This window comes from Salvelinus alpinus, chromosome 12 (genome assembly GCF_045679555.1).
Source record: "Salvelinus alpinus chromosome 12, SLU_Salpinus.1, whole genome shotgun sequence".
NCBI lineage: Eukaryota > Metazoa > Chordata > Actinopteri > Salmoniformes > Salmonidae > Salvelinus > Salvelinus alpinus.
The window spans coordinates 24873943-24899289 of NC_092097.1; the positions used below are offsets into that span (position 1 = coordinate 24873943).

Below are 25347 nucleotides of genomic sequence, written 5' to 3' on the forward strand. Positions count from 1 at the left end.
GTGGACCACAGGAAGAGTAGCTGCTGTATGTGCAGTAGTTAATGGGGATCCCAATAAACTAAACCTGATGCGCGAGTTCCTTTGAAAGGTGATTGTAAAGGAATTAAAGCGTTATAGCATAATGCCTTCTTTGGTGAAGCAGGATCAAATAGACATGACAAGAAAGTTAAACATTTAAACTATTATTTATTCAAAGAGATCAACCTATATTGCAAAAGAGGACTTTCCAAGTCTGTTTGTAAAATTGTCAATGATATATAATAACACAAGCAAACAAACTACTATACACAAGGCCTAAAATGGAACAGACTATTCCCAGAAAGATGGAAATCTGAGACAAAACATTATGTCCATTATACAGCTATCTCACAGTATAGCACTGCACCAAAACTCAGCATGAGCTGCCATTTATAATAGCTGGTTAATCAATCCTGATGGTGTGAAAAGAAAATGAGTGCCTGCAACTGCAAAAAGCAAGTACCAGTTGCAAGAGCCCAGAGTGTTTCCTGGTCAGGAAGTCTCCTAACCCTCAATTGGGTCCACTTGGAGATGGAATCACTTCATTACACAGTAGACATGCATTAACTCCTTGATATTGTGCTTCTCAAATCTATAAAGAAAACTAGGTAACATTGTCTAATGAAATGCTTGGGACTGAAGGCCCATGATAATTTCTGCCGCTCTATGTTCTGAATACCGCTTACGTGAATAAAGCACAAGTGAATACTCAAACTGTTTTTATTTCTTAGATATGTTAGCTTATGAAATTCTGAGGTAATAAAATATATTGACAAGAAAATGTTAGGACAATTAATTTCACATAATGTGTCCACTTGCCAATTGTAAAATCAAATAATTCCCACAAACACAAACTTTGAACATAGCGCTTCTTTTGTTAAACAAGATTTCGATTAAATCATAGCCTTCATCGTAATAAAAAAAAAGAGCAATGATTCACATTTAACTTAGTAACAGGTTGACAGGGTCTGCTTTTATACCAGTTTTCAAAAGTTTGTTACCATAAGTAAACTATTTGCTAACATTACATATCATTGGTTAATATATTTGAGTTCATTAATAATTACATGTATATTATTTATGAACCATTTATTATCAGACCCTTTAATCATATATACACTATGAACAATAAGCCTTACACATGTATTTGCTAAATGTAATGGTTAAATAGTTTACAAGCAGACTATACCAGACACACACATATATTTGATCATTTTTAGATTTAGCTGGGTAAACTGCTATCCAACTAGTTCACTTCAATAGCAGTGTGTGTAAAGATTGTGTAAATTAAGTTAATTTCAGCTGTCATGACTGTTTATGACATTGTTATGACATTGTTAAGTAGGCCTCATGGCAGAGGTTAAAAATGAAAGATTTTAAATTATTGCTGAAGTAATTCACTAGTACAATATGGTCTGTTCAGACTTGACAACTCATTTGCTGAGTAGTTTCCCCCATATTCCCTACCCTCTCAGTATGACAAATCAGATACATTTTCTCTGCAACACAAAATTATGAAAGTGCTTTGGTAATATAATTCAAGATGTCCACTCTAAGCACAGTAGGACAAGGTACTGTATGGTTAGCTAATTTATGTTAATGTGGTCATACTCACTAAAGCTGGTATGAGCCTGAAAACGATAACAAATTTAGTATACGTTTTCACCTCACACATATTGTTTATGAAAATTATTATCTTTTACACTTGGTACAAAATTATTTCAGACATAACTACATTTATAACTATGTACCACTTCAGTTGAAAGCTTTCCACATCTCATTTTGTATACTGTCTCTTTCGTAGGGGTGTACCATATCAGGTACTGTACCATAGAAACTCAGTCTGATCCAGACACACCATTCCCAGTGCCACTGCTGTTGTACCCTGACTCTCTGCACCACAGCAATAGAGCGCCTGCGCCGTGAATCTGCATCAGAAAGCGTTGTGGAGAAAGGAAGGCTGCAGACACAACAAAAGCTCCTTAGGGACACAAAAGCTCTCCTCTGCGCTCCCCTCCACAGGCCCCAAGCCCACAGCCCCTGCCCCACTGCTCTCCAGCCCTCTGCAGGACATGATACATCCCTTTAGTGCCAGTGTCCTTGGGAAGGGAAGAGGTATGTAAGAACTGTTTGCAGTCATTGAGTAGGAGTGGAGTCTCAGAGCAGCTGCGGTATTAGTGGCGGCAGGAGGAGGAGGCAATGCTGGGAGGGAGTAGTCTTGGGTAGGCTGTCAGGTTGGCGGATTAAGTCTCTCGCAGCTCGCTTCTCACTCCAAGAGGTCCTGGGCGGGAAAATCCACACGTACACAGATATACGCCCACACACACACACACACAATGAGAGAGAGAATATCGTGAGGACAGAGGCGAGTGCATGATGCAGGACAAAAGCAGGAATGTACTAGTAATGTACTGTACACAAAATTGCTGTGTCATACAAAAACTGTGTGTGTCTGTGTATGCTAGCAGTGTGTGAACCTCATCTGAGTCTTCGTGGTAGTGTGTTTTGCCCATCTCGGTGGTGTGTGTGTCCAGTTCATCCACTCCCTCTATCCCATTGGCCTCTGCATGCTGTTGTAGCACTGAGTACCTGTGTACCAGGAACCTGAGCGAGATAACCACACAGTCACATACTGTACACACAGGGAGGACAAAGGTTAGGGAGGAGATAGGTGAGGTAAACTGACCTCCCTCCGCAGACATATTTCTTGACGAGCATAACCCCTGTGGCAGCGCTGATGAGCAGAATCACCATTACAACCACTACTATAGAGGCAGAGCTTAACAAGTTGGCCTCCGTCTGAGAGAGAGAAGGAGAGGGGTGTTAACTTAAGTCTACAATGGTTTTCCTACTCCTTGAGCCAGACAAAGACTTTACCAGATGCTGTATCATAGCTGTAGCAGGAATGCTACCACTGACCAGGGCTTTTGGGTGAAGTGCATTGCTGATGCAGTTTCTCCTCAGATCAATCTCCTTTCTCTTAGGCTGGATCCCACCCTCACACCGGTCGCCTGGAATCTTCCGGTAGCTTTAGGATGGAGAGCAGAAGAGACGGTGAAAAATGGAAGGAGAGAGAGGGATTTTGTTTTTAGTTGTGGTGAGGTGAGTTCCTTACCCGCTGGTCTGCAGCTGTTCTGTGGTGCCATGAAGACAGAACTCCAGAACATGGCCCTTCAGGTCTGCCTGCTCCACACACTCAGAACTGTTCTCTGCACGGTAGTACCCATAGTCACTACAACAGACAGAGACAGAGAGACAGAGAGAGAGAGAAAGATGCATATGTCAGTTGTTTGCTTGAACACAAGGAGAGATAGACAGAGAGGTGATGGTGAAAGATGGATAAGATGGGGAAGCGGGATACCTAGTCAGTTGCACAACTGAATTGCATTCAACCGAAATGTCTTCCAGATTTAACCCGACCCCTCTGAATGGGTGAGGGGAGGAAAGGGAGTCAAATAAAAGGTAAAGAGAGAGTGAGTAGTAACATAGACGGGAAGGTTTATGAGGTGCGGACCACTGGTAGTCGTCCAGTGTGCAGGGGCAGGGGGTGGGCTGGGTGGTGATGACATAATCACGTCCGTTCCAGCAGACAGAATCTTTCCTCAGCCGCAGGAAACGCTCCTTATATCCCAGAATGCATCCGTCATTGGGGTTGTTGAGGTCATCAGAGTGCGCCAACCACTGAACATAGTCTCCTTCCCCACCTGCAGGGGTACATGGAGACCAGTAAGCACAGGCACAAACGCAATCACAAGCACACACACACACACACACACACACACACACACACACACACACACACACACACACACACACACACACACACACACACACACACACACACACACACACACACACACAGTCCACTCACAGTCTCTGGAGAGTAGCTGTTTGAAGTCAATAGTAACAGAGACCCAGTAGTGACTGAGGGGACCCTGCAGGCCCACTCTGTACCCCCACAGGCTGAGGTTCATGGAGTGGGCTCCAGGCTCCAATGCCAGCCCTGTGAAATACAGCGGCTCACTGGTGAAGTTATACACATGCCAACACTGGCCTTCGTCTGTGGAAAACCTGCAGGGGAGATGGAGGAGGAGGGGGAAAAGGCCTCTTAGCATCATTATCAAACACAACCTGAGTGCAAAGATTTGAAATGGCAGGACCTCCTCCATTTCTGTCTGTCTCTCTCTCTTTCACTCACTTGATCTGGTTGACGGGTGCAGATGTGTGTTCGACAGCCACCAAAAGGCCTCCAGAGTCTAGGATGGCGTAGTGGTGGGGTCCGGTTAGCGCTCTCAGCCAGGAGTAGCCTCCATCATCAGACACATACACATCAGGAGACAGCACAGACGCTGGGTCACCCACACTACCTGGAGACAGAGAAAGAGAGGGAGAGGGGAGTGAAGGAATAGGGATATGAATGTTCCATTATTCTAGTGCTCCATAGGGTGGGCCTGTGTTTGTGTTCTTTTTGGGCTCAGTGTAGATGTTCCAAGGTGGCAAAGATCCAGATGGATATTGTCATTTATTGGTGTAGTAACAAACCTCCACCTCACAACCCATGCAACCCCAAACTGATCCGTCTGTTCACACTTCTCTTGCTGGCAGAGAGAAAATGTTGCTGTTTTAAAGCTCTTTTCCTGCAATTCTACACATTTTGCCATGTCTTGTGTGTTCATATGATACTGGAGTGACTCAACAAAATCAATGGAGGCCCCTGGGCATGTAATCTGGCTATGATAACTACACTATTTAGATAGGTAAGCTGGGCTAACCAGCTACCAAGCTAACAGGTGCTAGTGCCAGGGTTATTTGACTCTTACCCTACGAGGTCCAGAGCCTGCTGGTTTTCTGTTCTACCTGATAATTAATTGCACCCATCTGGTGTGCCAGGTGTAAATCAGTCCCTGATTAGAGGGGAATAATGAAGTGGAACTGTCTTTGAGATCCAGAGTTGAGTTTGAGGGGGCTAGTTGATAAACTGGACATTTCTGACATTGAATGACATAACTGCCCATGCACTTCCACATTTCTAAATTCCACCTTGTACAATCTACTATTACAACTCTCAACAGCAGTAAAAATGAACCCCATTCTGGGTCTGGATCCAGACCGAAATATTGAGTATGGCTGGTGTATACTGTGTGTGTGTTACCATGAGCCAGAATGAGGCCTATAGCGTTGAACTGTGTGAGGGGCAGCAGAGGGACGTTCATCTTCATAGAGATGCTGTATAAGGCGTGGATGTGCAGGCTGCACTGTAGACACACAGGGTGGGTAAGGGACAAGGACAAAACACTCATGAAATACAAAGCTTACATACAGTATTGCTAAAGCACACATATATAATCACAGGGTTGTGTGTGTGTGTGTGTGTGTCTCACTCGGTCCGGGCGGTTGGTGGCGGTCTCAGTGTCACAGCGGCTGTTTCGAGGCCGTTGTACCGGCCGCCACTCCCCCCCCTGGTCAAACGACACCACAGTCTCCACTGAGCCGTCTACAGAGGGAGTGGAGGGGGTCAGACTGTATAGAAAAACACTTCAAAACGGTGCGTCTCTGTGTCCGTGTGTGGCAGTGTAGACCCACCCTCTGTGAGTACGCTGGTCATGTAGACACCCCTGAGCGAGGTGACGTTGGTGAAATCAGTGTCGCCCCCTGTGGCCGTGTAGAGGTGGCGCTCCAGAGACTTGGAGTAGAGCGTCCCTCTGTCATCTGATATGTAGATGGTCCCTATGCCAGTGTCTGTCACAATGTGTCACTAAGTAAATAAAGCTTCATAAACCATCTATTGTCATGTGGACGAAAGCTTCATCTGGGAGGATAGCAAGGGACAAGTGAGATCTTAACAAAGACACACATCTAAGAAAGAATCTTAATCCATAATTGTGTGTTCTGACTGACCTCCAGGTTCGTCTACGTGCATGAACACCATGTCGTCGCTGGCTGCCAATATGGAGTAGAACTGCTCATGGCCAACAGTAGGGAGCTGAGCCATGTTCCACACATCACCACCATCTACCGACACATGGATCATACGCTGGGTACCCTGAGGAACACACACACATTATAACACACGCAGACTTTACTGTGGAAACGCACATACTAACGTAACACACACACACACACCGAGCCAGTCATGATGGAGGCGAAGACAAAGCGTCCTCCCAGTACGAAGGAGTAGATCTTGCTGGCGATGGTCTTGATGTTCTTGCCATAGTCTAGAGACCTCTTCAGCTCCAACATGCCCTTATCATCTGAAGAGGGGAGAGGGAAAGAGACGAGTCAAAACACGTATGATTGTTATCAGTACAAAGTTTGAGATTTTTTGCTCATCTATATACACCATATATACAAAATATGTGGACACTCCTTCAAATTAGTGGATTTGGCTATTTCAGCCACACCCGTTGAGGACAGGTGTATAAAATCGAGCGCACAGATATGCAATCTCCATAGACAAACATTGGCAGTAGAATGGCCTTACTGAAGAACTCAATGACTTTCAACGTGGCACCGTCATAGGATGCCACCTTTCCAACAAGTCGGTTCATCAAATTTCGGCCCCGCTAGAGCTGCCCTGGTGAACTACAAGCTCACAGAATGGGATCGCTGAAAATCATCTGTCATCGGTTGCAACACTCACTACCGAGTTCCAAACTGCCTCTGGAAGAAACGTCTGCACAATAACGGTTTGTCGGGAGCTTCATGAAATGGGTTTCCATGGCTGAGCAGCCACACACAAGGTCACCATGCTCAATGCCAAGAGTAGGCTGGAGTGGTGTAAAACCCGCTCTGGAGCAGTGGAAACACGTTCTCTGGAGTGATGAATCACGCTTCACCATCTAGCAGTCCGATGGAAGTATCTGGGTTTGGTGGATGCCAGGAGAACGCTACCTGCCCAAATGCATAGTGCCAACTGTAAAGTTTGGAGGAGGAATAATGGTCTGGGGCTATTTTTCATGGTTCGGGCTAGGCCCCTTAGTTCCAGTGAAGGGAAATCTTAACGCTACAGCATTCAATGACATTCTAGACGATTCTGTGCTTCCAACTTTGTTTCAGCATGAAAATTCCCCTGTGCACAAAGCGAGTTCCATACAGAAATGGTTTGTCGAGATTGGTGTGGAAGAACTTGACTGGCCTGCACAGAGCCCTGACCTCAACTCCATCGAACACCTTTGGAATGAATTGGAACGCCAACTGCGAGCCAGGCCTAATCGCCCAACATCAGTGCCCAACCTCACAAATGCTCTTGTGGCTGAATGGAAGCAAGTCCCCGTAGCAATGTTCCAACATCTAGTGGAAATCCTTCCCAGAAGAATGAAGGCTATTATAGCAGCAGAGGGGGGACCAACTCCATATTAATGCCCGTGATTTTCGAATGAGATGTTCGACGAGCAGGTGTCCCTATACTTTTGGTCATGTAGTGTATCATTGTGTGCTGTTGTGTATGGTGAATCGTGTGGCTGTGTTATTGTTAGTGCAGTCTCTCTGGACAGATGTCTGGCTCAATGATTATACTGTTAGTGATTTATTTGTTGTTATTGGTGTTGTGTTGACATGAGGTTGTGTTACTGTAGTCATGGTCTACTCACTGCAGGATCCGTTAGAGTTTGTGGTGAAGTAGATGCTGTCCTCAGGACCCCTAGGATCACACAGACAGACGGACAGTGAGACAGACGGACGGACAGACAAACAAGAGATCTTTCCTATTCACTGGGGATTGAGGCCGGTACATTCCTCCTGACGCGTATACATGTAGCAGGGTTATACAAAACAGATGGTGTGGAATATGGACTCATCCCACCGTGACACCCCTTTAAAGGAATGAAAACATCTGGTTCCCACCTGACTGAGGTGTCACTCGACTGCTGCTGAAGTGACAATATTCACCAACCCACTGTACAACTGACCTCTACCAGGAGTTGTGAAATTAATATACACTATTCTGCTGACTCCTGATTCACTGTCCTGGGAGCCCAAACTGCTTGTGTAATGCATTCTGGTCAGAGCTCCAATTGAAGCTGTGGCCACAGAGTTCCCAGAATGCTGTGCGAGGTGATGATTGTGCAGTAACTACCACATCCTGTCTCTGACCTGATCTGAACTTCTGTTGCTGCACTGAAACTGGAGTCAAATATGTGGTCACAACTGACAGGCAAGACAGCTGGAATAACAACAATAAAGTCAAGCTTGCACACACACGCACGCACGCACGCACGCACGCACGCACGCACGCACGCACGCACGCACACACACACACACACACAACTCCTGTAACTGTTTGTTTTGCTCACACCACTGATTGGGAGAGAAAATGAGAGAAAAAGGGAGGAGGATCGGGGCGATACAGAGGTAAATGATATGCTGTTCGAATATGGAGCTAGAGGACATAGATGTTTGTTTGGAAGTAAACAAGATCATAAAAAACATCCATTGTTACTGATTGATTAATAATGAACTGGTTAAATGGAAGATCTCACCATCTGACCAGACACACGCTGTCATGGATCTTCCTCCAGGTGGAGCCAAAGTCTTCAGACAGCCACAGTTCCAACTGGAGGAGAGGAGAGAGGGACGAAAAAACCAGATCATATTCAAAGAGGAAAGGCAGATACCTAGTCAGTTGTACAACCGAATGCATTCAACTGAAATGTGTCTTTCACATTTAACCCAACCCCTCGTAGGCTGCCTTAATCGAGGGTTATGTGCCATGATGCTGAGGGTCAGGGATCAGAGGTTAGAGGTTAGGGTCATGTACAATGATGTTGAGGGTCAGGGTTATGGCTTAGGGTCAGGGTTATGTACCGTGATGCTGAGGGTCAGTAGCACGTTACTGTCGTTGGGGTTATACAGTGTCTGAATCAGAGGAAAGAAGGGGAGGTCCGCTGGGGAAAAACTATGTCCATAATCCAGCGAGCGGAAAATCCGGGATCCCCCTCCCTCTGACACATCACCTGTCATGATCACCTGGATGACAGAGAGACAGTGGATCAGAGGAGAACCCAGGAGATCACTAAGCGACAGAAGAGATCACCAATAGAGGGAGACATGGAACTGGCTTAGATCTGAGAAACCAGGTGCATTAAATCTCTGGGCAATCAGAGCAATTATAACTCACGTAGTAGTACCAGAGAGAAACAAAGACTAGTTCGATTACTGGAGCTGTGCATCTGTTGACTGAATCCTCTAGGTACAATCCAGTCTATACAGACAGAATATGTCTACGTAGTCATGAAGGGAAGAAGTACTGACCCTGCCAGAGTTGTCAGGACCAATGGCGATGCCAAACTCAGTCTGAACAAAGGTGTTGTTGATCAGGTGGGTCACATCCTGGAATGTCTTTCCATAGTCCTCGCTGGGAGAGAGAGACAGGGGGGGAATGTACAAAAACCTACTGGGCACTCCCAATACAAATCAGGAATCCTTATATTAAAAGCATCATAACTCCACTATTTTTTTTTTTTTTTTTTTTATATTATTTTTTTAAATTTTACCCCCTTTTCTCCCCAATTTTCGTGGTATCCAATCGCTAGTAATTACTATCTTGTCTCATCGCTACAACTCCCGTACGGGCTCGGGAGAGTCGAAGGTCGAAAGCCATGCGTCCTCCGAAGCACAACCCAACCAAGCCGCACTGCTTCTTAACACAGCGCGCCTCCAACCCGGAAGCCAGCCGCACCAATGTGTCGGAGGAAACACCGTGCACCTGGCCCCCTCGGTTAGCCCGCACTGCGCCCGGCCCGCCACAGGAGTCGCTGGGGCGCGATGAGACAAGGATATCCCTACCGGCCAAACCCTCCCTAACCCGGACGGCGCTAGGCCAATTGTGCGTCGCCCCACGGACCTCCCGGTCGCAGCCGGCTGCGACAGAGCCTGGGCGCGAACCCAGAGACTCTGGTGGCGCAGCTAGCGCTGCGATGCAGTGCCCTAGACCACTGCGCCACCCGGGAGGCCAACTCCACTATTTTAAGGGTGACCCCAAAAGTTAATGTGCGATTCAATCCCTGATGAGTTGAGACTGGTAAAAATAGACCCGTATCTCCTGTATCTGGAGTTTCTGACCTGCGGTAGAGTTTAGACTGGCCAAGGCGAATCATGAAGACAGGCACCTGGAATGTGGTTAGCACCAGAAGCACCTGTGGAGATACAACACAGGCTTTACAGGTGAACACACACACACACACACACACAGTTTATACTCTACTTACCCCTGTGCCATCTCCCACCCAGGCCAGAGACACTGAGCCACTCAAGTCATTGAAGGCATACTGCAGACAGGAGAGAAAGAGAAGGCTTATCAACATGGCTTACAAAGGATCATGAGGTACAGCACGTGTAGCGTCGTGTGGTTTACGCTAAGTGAAATCACAGGGTACAGGAAACAGTCAAATTTGACACGTGATGTCATACAGAACACAGAGGGACATTCACTTGTGTGATTCCCCTTTTCCTACTCTCCTTTATCCAAATCCTGCCTGTTCAACACAGGGAGAGTTGACCACACACACACATACACACCTCCCAGGCTGTTGCTGAGTGTCCCAACTGTCAAACAATGTTCTTTGTATGGAACTGTGAGTGTGACCTACATTCCTACTTGGCTGACAAGCTGAGAGGCCCGAGAACAAGAGAGTGACTGAGGGCCTTGTGTCCTGAAAGCAGGACAAAAACACTCTTGCGCACACAGGCCCCTAATTCTCCTGAGGGCCCCCTAAAGTTAAAGTCCAGTCTGCAGACGATGGAGAGAGAGAGACAGAAAATATGTGTGTGTGCCTTAGAGCTGATCGAGAGATTACCCCCAGAAAGAGACAGAGGGGAAAGAAAGAGAGCTAAGACAAAGAAGTCAGGTGGAGAACATAAAGAGTGTTTGTCTTACATTACCACTAATCCAGAGTTCACTTCTTCCATTCTACCCTGAATTACATCTAGTAGGTCTGTGGAGAGAGGATGCTATGGTTCCCCCACCACTAGCCTGCCTCTATGTGTTGTTTATGAGGAGAGGTAAGGCCTGGAGAGTGTCTGCTACTCTAGGAAGTCTATAAAGCCACAGGAGGCAGGCAGGCAGGAGGCAGGCAGGCAGCTCTCTGGAAACTACTAGTAAACAGGTCCAGGGGAACACATGATCGCTCCAAGTGTGAACACAAGTTTCCATCCTTTCTTCAAAAGCATCGGTTCCTCACACTCTCTCTCCATCCTTCCTCCTCCAAATACAGTAGATATGTTCATACAACCCCTCAATCCTTCCTTAATCCTGCTCCAAAGGAATCATCTCACTCTTCATCCCTCCTCTGAAGTGATCTGATCGACCCGGTTCAACTTGAGTTCAAAGACTCTTGTTGAAAACAACCCTGCCAGGTTTAAGCTGGCACGCCTGGGCACAAATAATGTTACTGTAGCAGATTGTTCATGTTATGGGGGTGGAAAGGCTTCTGCTTTTCTTAGGAGTATAGAAGTACAAGAACAATGCTTGTACACCTGTGTCAAATCTAACCAAGAACGTGTTTTCTTAATTTGTTCCTCTGAACCCCTGCCAGGCTGCCTGGACAACCGATACCCTGCCCTGAGTTTCAAACCCAAAACAAAGCAGCAAGGCAGTGTGGGACAGGTCAGCCTCGGTCAGCCCAGTCAGCAGCTCCAGCTGGATGACAGGGACCAGAGGAGGTTCTGTCACAGACAGATATATTTTAACTTGGTGGGAGGGACGAGGAGTAAGAAGAGGGGGATGAGGAAGAGAGGAGACTGCCTGAGGGGATGAATTGATACCATCAACGGACAGAAGATGAGATGGAGGAGGGAGGAAAAATCATTTAATTGTCAAATACAGCTACAAACCCTGTGTCCTCACTGCCAGACAGGATGTGACCTCATAGACCAGACATGAGCTCACATCCTGTGACGAAATATTCCAGAGCTAAAGCACACACACCACTGGTATACTGTAGGGCTGGGAGGTTACAGGCCAGCACAGTGAGCCCCTTATTCTGCAGGGTTCTAGGTGTTAACAAGAGTGCTACATCAATATTTCCAGAAATAAAGGTCAAACACATGCAGGCTGTGATCTTTGAGGTCAAGCTGTGTAAATGTCATATATGGTTTGGAGGGTTGGGTATGAAGCTTAAAGGAGCAGGGAGAGAGGGGCTGCAGGGTCAGATGACAGCTGTGTCTGTACCAGAGCCATGTATTTAGAGAGTTGGGCCAACTTCTAGAATTTTTAATATTGATCTAATTTTAGACATTCAGGTACATAGCATTATTTAAATATTCCCCATTTAATGTAAATGGAATGCTAACATGGCTGCCATAGAATGTTGTGGTTTCATGTAAATGCTTCATAATGCAGAAACCTCAATGGTCCAACACTCTAAATGCATGGATCTGGCTGGTACTGTATATAGGGCTATTGCAGGTCTAGGTACAGTAAGTTTGAGGCACTGGGCTGGAGCTGAGTGAAGTGAAAGTCGGGTCCTACTTGAAGCTCAGTCAGCTATTAGCATCTGGGAGGAGACACATACACAGCCCATTACTCCACCCCTATTGAGTGAAGATGGGATAATATGGAAAAACAAAAAAAACACAGCCAACCATGAAACTTTCCTTCACCCTACATTTCTTCCTCCCCTATCCTCTTTCCTATCCCCTTCTTTCTTTATATCTAGCCGTCCAACTCTCCTTCCCTCCCTTCTTCTCTCCGTCCCTCTCTCTATCCTCTGGACACAAACAGCACGTGGAACGTCACTGTGCTGCTTTCCTTGGTTCTGTGCTGCTGGCTGCAACCCAGCTCTGAGACACACACTGAGACACACACACACACACAGGGAACAGGACATGTTTTCTCTGTACATTCTGACCACAGACCAGAGGGAAAAAAACAGCCAGCCAGCCTGACCCTCATGATGTTGTTATTGCACATTTAGACACATTCAATCAAATGACGAAGGTGAATACTACACAGAAAAAAGGTAATAAGCAGCAACATATAGCCCTAGATGCGTGGAATAATGAATTACATTTTCCTTAAATACTTCAGTTTTGTGTCTTCTCTCCTTGGATCAGAGGTCAGGGAGAGATAGTGGTGTGTGTCTGAGACTAGGAGTTTGTGCTGGACACAGATAAAGAGGTCTTTAGCCTGTGGGTTTCTCAGCCCTGGAGAGTCAGGATGTAAACATACAGCTGGATATTCAGACAGACGGTCACTGTGGTTCTGGCCAGTTAGATTTATAGGCATAATTCCATAGTTCCCACTGGTGTCAGTGACCACTTTAGTTAGCCTACATTTTACACAGATATTTGGACACGTATGATGTTATGCATTACTGACAAGTTACCCTGAATAATCATAATGTATGTTGATAACACTAATGTCTTATGTAGGTAGTGTTGTTAATGGTTATTTACTGTATAACACACTGTAGACCTATATCCTTCTGTTCCTTGCTTAGGGGCATTTCCATGTAAAAAAAAAAAAACATGAGCACGAACATGTCAAGTTCATAGGATGGAAAATGGGTCTTAGAAAACATCAAGCAGGAAAAGTCTTATTAGGTATTAGAAATACATCAAAACACAATGTTAGCGTAAAGACTCCTCACAACTATTTTGCCATATTGACAAGGTAAAACTCTGTCGTTCTGCCCCTGAACAAGGCAGTTAACCCACTGTTCCTAGGCCGTCATTGTAAATAAGAATTTGTTCTTAACTGACTTGCCTAGTTAAATAAAAAAATTAAAAATTGTATACTGCGCTAATTTCCCTAATGTGGACAGTTTGTGTTACTACCTTACACAAGCTTTCATTTTCAAGCTATACAATTTAGTGGAATTATAAATAATTTTTACCTCAGATTGGTGATGTTAGTATAAAAGTTTAGTCATCACGATGACGTAAGATTGATTGCTTAAAACGACTCAATATCTTTGGTTCTGTACCGCTGATATTGTCACGCTGGGATGCGCAGGACTTAGAACGAGGAGTTAATGAAATGGCACAGAGCATTTGGGTGGTCTCTCTATAAAAGTCACTGGCCACACACCAATACATTTTTTGGACAGTCAACCGTTGTCACTGTTGATATCCTATGCCGGGTCGTGATTCATTTAAGTTAACAGAAAAAGTGGTCTGTTCCCTTTGTGGTGAAATCAACAACCGACATTCCAAAATATAGATATAAGCCTTCTACAAGTTGTCATCGAACCAAGTACAGGTTGTTATTCCAAGTTTCTCTGTGGCCTTTGAATAGTGTTAGTTTAAACAGTGCTACATCCCCGTTGTGCTGAATTTAGTGTGAGATCCATGGAAGAATTAACGACCCGGTCACACCGACAGCGTCTTTTGCGTTTTGTTACACCAGAAGTACATTCATTTCCAATGGAACGATGTGTTTGCCTTGCAGCATTTCCTTGCAGAGACGGCTGCAGTGCATTGTGTGTGGTGCATACGTTGGATTTATCGAACATATGCATCAAATTGTATCTGTAGACGGCTTGACAAAAATGGTAGCAGAAGGTGAATGTTGAACTTTTGTTGCACACATATCCAGATGATGCTGCGTACCATTTTGCGTAATGACGCTGTAGGTATGATCCAGGCGTTACAAAAAAGAGTTGCGTTACAACCGCGTTGGTATTGTGTGTAAATTGATGATTGATGATCAATTTTCCAAAATGTGGAAAACATGAAGGGGGTCTACTTTGAAAGCACCGTATACACACTACATCAAGAGAAGTATGTGGACACCTGCTCGTCGAACATCTCATTCCAAAATCATGGGCATTAATATGGAGCTGGTCCCCCCTTTAGTGCTATAACAAGATGAGCACAGGCTTTAGCCTACACATTGAACTGAATTAGCAGATCATCTTGAGACGGCGAGTCAGTCAGAAGGGGAGAAAATATCAACTTCAAAACTTCTCTCAGTAGCAAAGCTAGCTTTGCTTACTTAGCTGTCACTAAGTTACTACTGCCTTTGTTTGTTGAACTTGAATGGCAAAGACACACCCACATTAAATCACACCCCAAAGACAACTCTCATTTGGGCTTCAGTAATGACCGAACACATGCGGAATCGGTGAGTGCAGTTCACCTTTAAGATATTTTCACATTTCTCTCCCTCATCAGGAGGGAGAATAATCATAGTCGCGGGAAGTAGGTGTGCTGCAGCACCCTAGGAAAAACATACACATATATACACAGTTGAAGTCGGAAGTATACATACACTTAGGTTGGAGTCATTAAAACTTGTTTTTCAACCACTCCACAAATTTCTTGTTAACAAACTATAGTTTTGGCAAGTCGGTTAGGACATCTACTTTGTGCATGACACAAGTACTCTTTCCAGCAATTGTTTACAGACAGATAATTTCACTTATAATTCACTGTATCACAATTCCAGTGGACCAGAAGTTTACATACACTAAGTTGACTGTGCCTTTAAACAGATGGCTTTAGAAGCTTCTGGCTTTAGAAGCTTCGGATAGGCTAATTGATATCATTTGAGTCAATTGGAGGTGTACCTGTGGATGTATTTCAAGGCCTACCTTCAAACTCAGTGCCTCTTTGCTTGACATCATGGGGAAATCAAAAGAAATCAGCCAAGACCTCAGGAAAAAATTGTGGACCTCCACAAGTCTGATTCATCCTTGGGAGCAATTTCCAAATGCCTGAAGGTACCACGTTCATCTGTACAAACAATAGTATGCAAGTATGAACACCATGGGACCATACAGCCGTCATACCGCTCAGGAAGGAGACGCGTTCTGTCTTCTAGAGATGAACGTACTTTGGTGCGAAAAGTGCAAATCAATCCCGGAACAACAGCAAAGGACCTTGTGAAGATGCTGGAGGAAACAGGTACAAAAGTATCTATACCCACAGTGAAACGAGTCCTATATCGACATAATCGGAAAGGCCGCTCAGCAAGGAAGAAACCACTACTCCAAAACCGCCATTAAAAAAAGCCAGACAACGGTTTGCAACTGCACATGGGGACAAAGATCGTACTTTTTGGAGAAATGTCCTCTGGTCTGATGAAACAAAAATGACTATCCATAATGACTATCGTTATGATTGGAGGAAAAAGGGGGAGGCTTGCAAGCCGAAGAACACCATCCCAACCATGAAGCACCAGGGTGGCAGCATCATGTTGTGGGGGTGCTTTGCTGCAGGAGGGACTGGTGCACTTCACAAAATAGATGGCATCATGAGGTAGGAAAATTATGTGGATATATTTAAGCAACATCTCAAGACATCAGTCAGGATGTTAAAGCTTGGTTGCAAATGGATCTTCCAAACTCAAATGATTGGCATCTTACCATTCAAACAATGAAACCTGATCTAGGATAACTTTTTAAAACATGAAATTATTTGGCTTGCTCTAAAAGGATTTGGCTAAAAGCAAATCTACCCGCTAAGCATACTTTCAAAGTTGTGTGGAAAGGACAACAAAGTCAAGGTATTAGAGTGGCCATCACAAAGCCCTGACCTCAATCCTATAGAACTGAAAAAGCGTGTGCGAGCAAAGAGGCCTACAAACCTGACTCAGTTACACCAGCTCTGTCTGGAGAAATGGGCCAAAATTCACCCAACTTATTGTGGGAAGCTTGTGGAAGGCTCCCCGAAACGTTTGACCCAAGTTAAACAATTCAAAGGCAATGCTACCAAATACTAATTGAGTGTATTTAAACTTCTGACCCACTGGGAATGTGATGAAAGAAATAAAAGCTGAAATAAATCACTCTATTATTCTGACATTTCACATTCTTAAAATAAAGTGGTAATCCTAACTGACCTAAAACAGGGAATTTTTACTAGGATTAAATGTCAGGAATTGTGAAAAACTGAGTTTAAATGTATTTGGCTAAGGTGTATGTAAACTTCCGTCTTCAACTGTATACACACACACACACACACACACACACACACACACACACACACACACACACACACACACACACACACACACACACACACACACACACACACACACACACACACACACACACACACACACACACAACCAGTCAAAGGTTTTGCACACTCTTGGCATTCTCTCAACCAGCTTCATGAGGAAAAATCTGTCATCTAGGCAAAGGTGTTGTCAGTTTTGATGTCTTCATTATTATTCTACAATGTAAAAAAATACATTTACAGTTACAAGAACAAAATATTATTGTGAATAGGCAAATTATTGTGAATATTGTGAATAGGCAAATTAATATAATAGTTTGATTAAAATGTTTACATGCTTTGCAAGGAGAACGATTTGCTTAATAATCCTGTTTCCATGGACACATCTGAAATCAGGCTACCTGATGGGAATTTGACAAATGCAGAAAATCGGCAATTAAAATAATTGTTCTACCACACGTACCATGTAATTTTTGGGAAGCCTATTTGATTCTGAGCTCGGTTATATAATGTTTGAAAAGAGGGAGGCTTGCACTGCTGGAGCTAGCACATGTGCACATCAAACACACCGCTGGAACGCCGATTAAGGTCTTTACATGTCCTAATAATTTGAAAGATTGCTGAGACAACCAGGTGTTTAAATTTGCATATGCTTACTTTGATTATGACCTTACACCAATTAAGATTAGCTAGGTAAGGTGTTTACATGGCTAATGGAATACTCGGCCTACTGCCATTATCAGTTTGGTATCGGACTATTAGTGTGCGTGTACAGTAAACATACTCTGATTGGTACAGGTCAGTGGAGGCTGGTGGGAGGAGCTACAGGACGATGAGCTCATTGGAATGGCTGGAATGTGTCATGAACCAGCTCGTAGCCCGTAACAAAGAAGGAGACAACGTGGAGATAAGGAATAACAGATATATTTATTAAACAAAGTAAACTACAAACAATTAACAATGGTGTCTGTGTGTAATCAGTAGTGTTAATGAGTGGTTGTGTGCATAGATGGTGAAAATTAGGGTTGTTGAGAGGTGCCAAAACAAACAAGCCACAAAATTCCACAACCAAAAATAACAGTGTGTCTGCATGGAGCGAGTCTCCTCAATGAATGGGGTGAAGATATATTTATCCCCAGGACACACCCGAGCCCAGGTGTGTCCCATTTCGCTGACGACCCTCCCAGCTCTGCCCACCGACATCCTATTAAGGAAAACAAGAGCAAAGAGAAAGAATTCGGCAGACAGAGTGGGAGGGTTGTCACAAATGGAATTAATAGAATGTGGTTTCCTTATGTTTGATGTGTTTGATACTGTTCCATTTATTACATTCCAGCACTTACTATGAGCCCATACTCCTATAGCTCCTCCCACCAGCCTCCACTGGTACAGATTTGGTCCGCTCCAGACCAACCAAATTTGGTCTTGTTTGGGGGTGGAGCTCATTAGAATGATAGAAATATAACCAAACATGCAAAGGAGGATATTACATTTAGTTAACTTTGTGTATCTATTCAGGATACATCACCATGAAGAGAATGACATTTATAATTATGCCTTTTTGTGTAGTAGAAATTAGGGACGCATAATGTCAGTCTGTTATTATATTTCTGTTACCGGGTGTTAATCAACTTCACTTATAGTCTAATAACCAAAATAGATTTTTTCAAACTCAAGGTGTCATATCAAAGCTGACACCCGATTATTTTTGTAGACATCTTTGAATCTTAATTTGGAGTAGATATTTAACAGAGTTTTGGGAAAACGTGGTCACAAACTGAGGAAGATTTTATCATTCTGTTACCAAACTTTACATCTGCACTGTACATGTATATTTGTAAAATGTTCTGTGGAAATTGTTAAACGTAGTGCTTGTGCATTGAGTCGTCTGGTTTGTTTAACTTTGCAATCAATGGTTTTTGTTTGGCATACTTTTAAAGTAAAAAAAGAAATCTGAGTCAGCATCATTCTGTTACCATGGAATTTCACTTCTTGTCACTTTCTGTAACTAAGACCCTGGGCCCTCACACAGTGCTAGACCTTAGAGGTTCTAAACCTAGAGGCGCAACGTCGCAATACTTTCAGGAATTCTTCATAAAGCAGACTCGGCAGACCAGACTGAAGTTTGCCAAGTCAAGTGAAAACCTTAGCTGTTAAATTTCAGAAAAATACAAAACCTAGATTCAAGCCAATCTCTTAAGTAGCTGAAATGTTCGTTGCTACAACCTCGTGAAAGAGAAAAACTGACACTTTTCATCAAAACAACTTTATATTGAAGTTGTGCGTTTGATTTGACTGTCTGCACATGCGTAGTTCGGTGCGACACGGCCATTAGACCTGATGACGTGTTTCTGCGCATGACATCACCTACAAGTATGATCAGAGATTTCTATTGGAGAAGCAGATTCTGCAAATCGTCATATTGTACTATCTTTGGCTACACTGTGTTGGAACATACTGTCGCACACACTCTCCTCTTTAAATGAGCCATGTCAACTGTTCGTTTGTTGCACAATGCTATGGAAACCAAAAAGAGGCATTGCCTGAATCAATTATCTCTCTGGTATTTAGGGGTGTAAGTCTCTCACGAATTGTAACAGACTTTTATGACTAGCAAGTGAGCCGAGGCTTGTGTTGTCTTGACACAGAAGATTCAGCCCTCGCCACAAACCTAAAAAAAAATACTGGCCCCCTGTGCCTTGTCTTGGCCAGTCAGCCTGCTCTTATAGCAGATAGACTCACTGGAGGTCCGAGAGAAACATGTGGGGAATGTTTATGAGGGAGCACAGGCTAGTGTGGATAGGAGGTGGTGGGTGGACCACACTGCCAATAGGAGTGCTTTTTCCATGGTCAAAAGGAGCTTCAGGTGTTCCAACTCTAGCACATTCACTCACTGATCTGACAACACAAAGACCATCAAGTACTTAGTTGTGGCATTTCACAGAATTCTAGAACATTCCTCTGGCCGTATTCGTATTTGTCTACCATGAAAACACCAGGACTGTACTGAACTGGCTGTTCTGCTCCTAAAAACACTTCCTGCTTCCCTGAGGACAAAGAGAGCTGGAGAGACGGCCAAATTAAGTTACCGCTGGGTTTCAAAGCTCCTGTGAGTTGGAAGGGGGTAGAGAATGCACTGGGAAGGCCATTTTAACTGGAGATGGGCTAAACTGGTTTACTGTGGGATTACCAGAGAGAGATTGTTTATGGAGTTGGGAGGAACTTCTAAGTGTCCATTTGGGAAGTCATCAAGACTTGGGCCGAGGGGGTTTGAGAACATTTGGAGAGAGGTCGAGAGAGGTTTGGATGGTGTTTGTAGCATATCTCATTGGCTGGAGGGTTCAGGTCAGGTCCATATGAGAGATCATAATTCCATAGCAAACTGGGTTAGGGTGTGGGCCTTGAGGCATATCTCAGTGCAGGGACTTTTCTGCCAGAGAAACCCTTGGGCGGCCGCCTATGAGTTTTTTTGGGGCGCCTAAGTTCAAAACTGCGAAATATATACAGAATGAGTCAAAAGTTAACACACCTACTCATTCTGAATAATCTACAAATGCACTTCTACTTTGTAGAATAATAGTGATGACATCAAAACTATGAAATAACACATATGGAATCATGTAGTAACCAAAACAAGTGTTCAACAAATCAAAATATATATTATATTTGAGATTCTTCAAAGTAGCAACCCTTTGCCTCGATGACGGCTTTGCGTACTCTTGGCATTCTCTCAACCAGCTTCATGAGGCAGTCACCTGGAATGCATTTCAATTAACAGGTGTCCCTTATTAAAAGTTAATTTATGGAATTTCTGGCATTCTTAATGCATGAGCCAATCAGTTGTGTTGTGACAAGGTATGGGGTGGTATACAGAAGATAGCCCTATTTGATTAAAGACCAAGTCCTTATTTTGGCAAGAACAGCTCAAATAACCAAAGAGAAACGACAGTCCATCATTACTTTAAGACATGTCAGTCAATGCGCAATGATGCGCTATGATGAAACTGGCTCTCATGAAGACCGTCACAGGAAAGGAAGACACAGAGTTACCTCTGCTGCAGAGGATAAGTTCATTAGAGTTACCAGCCTCAGAAATTACAGCCCAAATAAATGCTTCACAGAGTTCAAGTAACAGACACATCTCAACATCTGTTCAGAGGAGTTGACCTTCATGGTCGAATTGCTGCAAAGAAACCAACTGAAACCAACACACGGTCCCGTGTGGCTCAGTTGGTAGAGCATGGCGCTTGCAACGCCAGGGTTGTGGGTTCATTCCCCACGGGGGGACCAGGATGAATATGTATGAACTTTCCAATTTGTAAGTCGCTCTGGATAAGAGCGTCTGCTAAATGACTTAAATGTAAATGTAAACCACTACTAAAGGACACCAATAAGAACAAGAGACTTGCTTGGGCCAAGAAACACGAGCAATGGACATTAGACCGGCGGAAATCTGTCCTTTGGTCTGATGAGTCCAAATTTGATATTTTTGGTTTCAACCGCCATGTCTTTGTGAGAGAGTACAGAGTAGGTGAACTGATGATCTCTGCATGTGTGGTTCAAGACTGTTGGAAAAGCATTCCAGGTGAAGCTGGTTGAGAGAGTGCGAAAAGCTGTCATCAAGGCAAAGGGTGGCTACTTTGAAGTATATTTTGATTTGTTTAACATTTTTTGGGTTACTACATGATTCAATGTGTTATTTCATAGTTTCGATGTCTTCACTAGTATTCTACAATGTAAAAAATAGTAAAAATAAAGAAAACTCTTTGAATGAGTAGGTGTGTCCAAACTTTTGACTGGTACTGTATACACAAACACACATACGGAAAGTATTCAGACCCCTCGACTTGTCCCACATTTTGTTACGTTACAGCCTTATTCTAAAATGGATTAAATAGTTTTTTCCCCTCAATCTACACACAATACCCCTTAATGACAAGGCAAAACTGGCCTTTAGACATTTTTGCAAGTGTATTAAAAATAGAAAACTGAATTATCACATTTACATACAGTTGAAGTCGGAAGTTTACATACACCTTAGCCAAATACATTTTAACTCAGTTTTTCACAATTCCTGACATTTAATCCTAGTACAAATTCCCTGTCTTAGGTCAGTTAGGATCACCACTTTATTTTAAGAATGTGAAATGTCAGAATAATAGAGAGAATGATTTATTTCAGCTTTTATTTCTTTTATCGCATTCACAGTGGGTCAGAAGTTTACATACTCTCAACTGAGTGAGGTTTGTAGGCCTCTTTGCTCGCACACGCTTTTTCAGTTCTGCCCACAAATTTTCTATAGGATTGAGGTAAGAGCTTTATGATGGCCCCTCCAATACCTTGACTTTGTTGTCCTTAAGCCACTTTGCCACTTTGAAAGTATGCTTGGGGACACTGTCCATTTGGAAGACCCATTTGCGACCAAGCTTTAAACTTCCTGACTGATGTCTTGAGATGTTGCTTCAATATATCCACATAAATTCCCTTCCTCATGATGCCATCTATTTAGTGAATTGCACCAGTCCCTCCTGCAGCAAAGCACCCCCACAACATGATGCTGCCACCCCCGTACTTCACGGTTGGGATGGTGTTCTTTGGCTTGCAAGCATTCCCCTTTTTCCTCCAAACATAACGATGGGCATCTTCACAAGGTCCTTTGCTGTTGTTCTGGGGTTGACTTGCACTTTTCGCACCAAATTACATTCATCTCTTGGAGACAGAACGTGTCTCCTTCCTGAGCGGTATGACGGCTGCGTGGTCCTATGGTGTTTATACTTGCGTACTATTGTTTGTACAAATGAACATGGTACCTTCAGGTGTTTGGAAATTGCTCCCAAGGATGAACCAGACTTGTGGAGGTCTACAAATTCTTTTCTGAGGTCTTGGCTGATTTCATTTGATTTTCCCATGATGTCAAGCAAAGAGGCACTGAGGTTGAAGGTAGGCCTTGAAATACATCCACAGGTACTCCTCCAATTGACTCAAATGATATCAATTAGCCTATCAGAAGCTTCTAAAGCCATGACATCATTTTCTGGAATTTTCCAAGCTGTTTAAAGGCACAGTCAACTTAGTGTATGTAAACTTCTGACCCACTGGAATTGTGATACAGTGAATTATAAGTGAAATAATCTGTCTGTAAACAATTGTTGGAAAAATTACTTGTGTCATGTACAAAGTAGATGTCCTAACCGACTTGCCAAAACTATAGTTTGTTAACAAGACATTTGTGGAGTGGTTGAAAAACTAGTTTTAATGACTCCAACATAAGTGTACGTAAACTTCCGACTTCAACTCAGCATTGAGTCACATTTGCAGGGCCCACAACCCACTCCACTAAACACACAGAGAAGCCATGTGGAGTCTGGGCTGCAAGAGTGTTCTAGTAGGCCAACAGCAGAGCCAGAGGCATCACAGCGTATGGGGCGGGTTAGCCCAGACAAACACTGCCATTTTTGCTGCTCCTCATAAGGCCACATTTAGCCTGAGTTAGCGGTGGCTTACACTATAACCCCATTAGCATCTGCCTTCAACTGGCTGAACAGAATCCCCTGACTCCTCAGTGACAGAGGCAGGCCAGTGTTGACTGATAGGGAAATAAATGCTGACAAAATGTTACAGGGGTTTGCATTTCCTCTCCACCTCAATCATGGCATGCATGCAGTGTGCTAACTTTTTGTCAGTCTCAGAACATGATACTTACATAGTTTGTTTCATGTTGCAAACAGTAATGAAACACTATGTCCCTTTTTCTACTGCATCACAGTGGAGCAGAGCGGAGCAGTGAACTGCACAGAGAGCATCCACTCAAAGGAGACCCTGCTAGTGTACAGTCATATGAACTCACACCAAAACTGCTGCTTACAGACAGCAATTTACATTCCCCAACACACCTTTTTCTGCAATACAGGCAACCACTCTGGCTGCTATAACCAGCTCTGTTAACAGAAAGACGTGATGCAAAGCAACATGCCCAGCAACAGTAGGTTAAAACATAAGTAATCATGATGATTTGAGCAATGTTTGGCCCATAGACATCCTAAGCCATCATTGTTCTCATTCAGTCAGTCTATACTTTACTATAAATATACTGGCCTTCAATTATGTTCAATATCATGTTTTTTTAGGGTCTAGGGGTGATAATGAAATTAGACTTTTTGTGTATTTAAATCACAGCATATATTACCAAACTATACAGAGACAGGCCTACCGAATGTAGGAGACTGATGCCACAATATGATCCGTCCTCTATCAATAATGGATGCATTATGAGAAACCGGAATGCATATTCACGCCACCTGACCCTTTGCTGTAGGGTACTCCTTGGGTCAAACTCACTTTGACTGAATCCCTAGTAGAAACAATAGCAAAGCAGGTACCCTGCCCGTTTTGGTAAAAAGCTGAGGGATGGGCCTGGAGAATTGTAACCACTCTCAAATTCATTTACAGAGCTATGGATGCAAGGACTGACCATCCATGATATCAAATGTGTCGTTTTAACCATGTTTTGAGGCTATACAGCAAGGGGGGTGGGGGTTACATTTACATTGTTTTGGAGTAAAACAAGCTTATATTTTTAGGTTCTATGGGGTCGACAGTTGGAGAACACAATTTATAAATGCCTCGAGTTTAGTTCAAGTATCAATGGGTATATATAGTCAATTTATAAATAAAGAATATGCAGCAACTAAGGATTGTAGCTTTAAGACAGTCTAACTCTTGTCAGAATATGCAATAAAGTTCATTCTTCTAATCAATCAGTCAATTAGGAATGTATAGCCCACGTGGTGATGAGAACCATGAGTCAATATCACCACAGCAGTCTGTAAGGTCACAAATGACAGATTATCACAATGGATTTGACCATTCCTCAATCAAATCCCTGAGAGAAATGTGATTATTTTCGCTGTGGTGGGATATCTGGGTTGCAGCCAACACAAATCAATGACAATGTGCAGTTTTATGACGTTTTATTTTATATTTTACAAGCAACAGACTATGATAACACAAAAAAAACTTACGGTGTGTGTGTTATTTTTCAGCGTGGACTCGAATCCCGTTAGAGATTTGCACGTCTCTCCGTCGGGGTCAGTGCTCCGTTTGTTAAGGTTGTGTCCAGACAACACCGGCGAATCTCTCGGTCGCGGGGTCTTCACGAACGTTGTGTGTGCCCCGCCGAAGAAGTTGGCTTTCTTACAGAAATCCTCGCATAGCGCATAGGTAAATAACCAGACAACAGCGATGCTATACAGCGGAGTCATATTCGCAAGTCTGAGTTGTGTTGCTAAAAATCAATTTAGTAATCCGTTTCTATTATCACCAACTGTATTTAGACTACCCCACGTAGGCGGCGGCATACAGTGTTCATCTGGTGCAGAAGTGAACTGTGGCGTTTTAAAATGAGACGCCCACCTATCAGTCCGATTGGTT

General features: G+C 43.6%; 1 protein-coding gene across 1 annotated transcript; it reads right to left on the reverse strand.

Moving 5' to 3' along the window:
- Positions 1–166: 166 nt before the first annotated feature.
- On the reverse strand, positions 167–25341 carry LOC139535729 (sortilin-like). The gene is made up of 20 exons (XM_071335476.1): positions 24939–25341; positions 10224–10283; positions 10078–10151; positions 9268–9370; positions 8821–8982; positions 8496–8569; positions 7608–7657; positions 6142–6269; positions 5917–6061; positions 5602–5757; positions 5400–5512; positions 5171–5273; positions 4217–4385; positions 3890–4089; positions 3533–3722; positions 3134–3250; positions 2938–3046; positions 2705–2817; positions 2496–2622; positions 167–2299 (listed from the first exon to the last, which is right to left on the reverse strand). Exons 1-20 carry the CDS (start codon positions 25176–25178, stop codon positions 2285–2287), a joined length of 2448 nt encoding a protein of 815 aa, XP_071191577.1. The 5' UTR covers positions 25179–25341; the 3' UTR covers positions 167–2284.
- Positions 25342–25347: the final 6 nt, after the last annotated feature.

Bases quoted from the DNA above. Each gene is read 5' to 3' on its own strand.
- LOC139535729 (XM_071335476.1), bottom strand. From the start codon at position 25,178: ATGACTCCGCTGTATAGCATCGCTGTTGTCTGGTTATTTACCTATGCG. The intron at 6,062-6,141 runs GTGTGTGTGTGT...TGTGTTCCTCAG, and splicing joins CCTCCATCATGACTGGCTCG to GGTACCCAGCGTATGATCCA. The intron at 4,386-5,170 runs GTAACACACACA...CTCTGTCTCCAG, and splicing joins AGGCCTCATTCTGGCTCATG to GTAGTGTGGGTGACCCAGCG.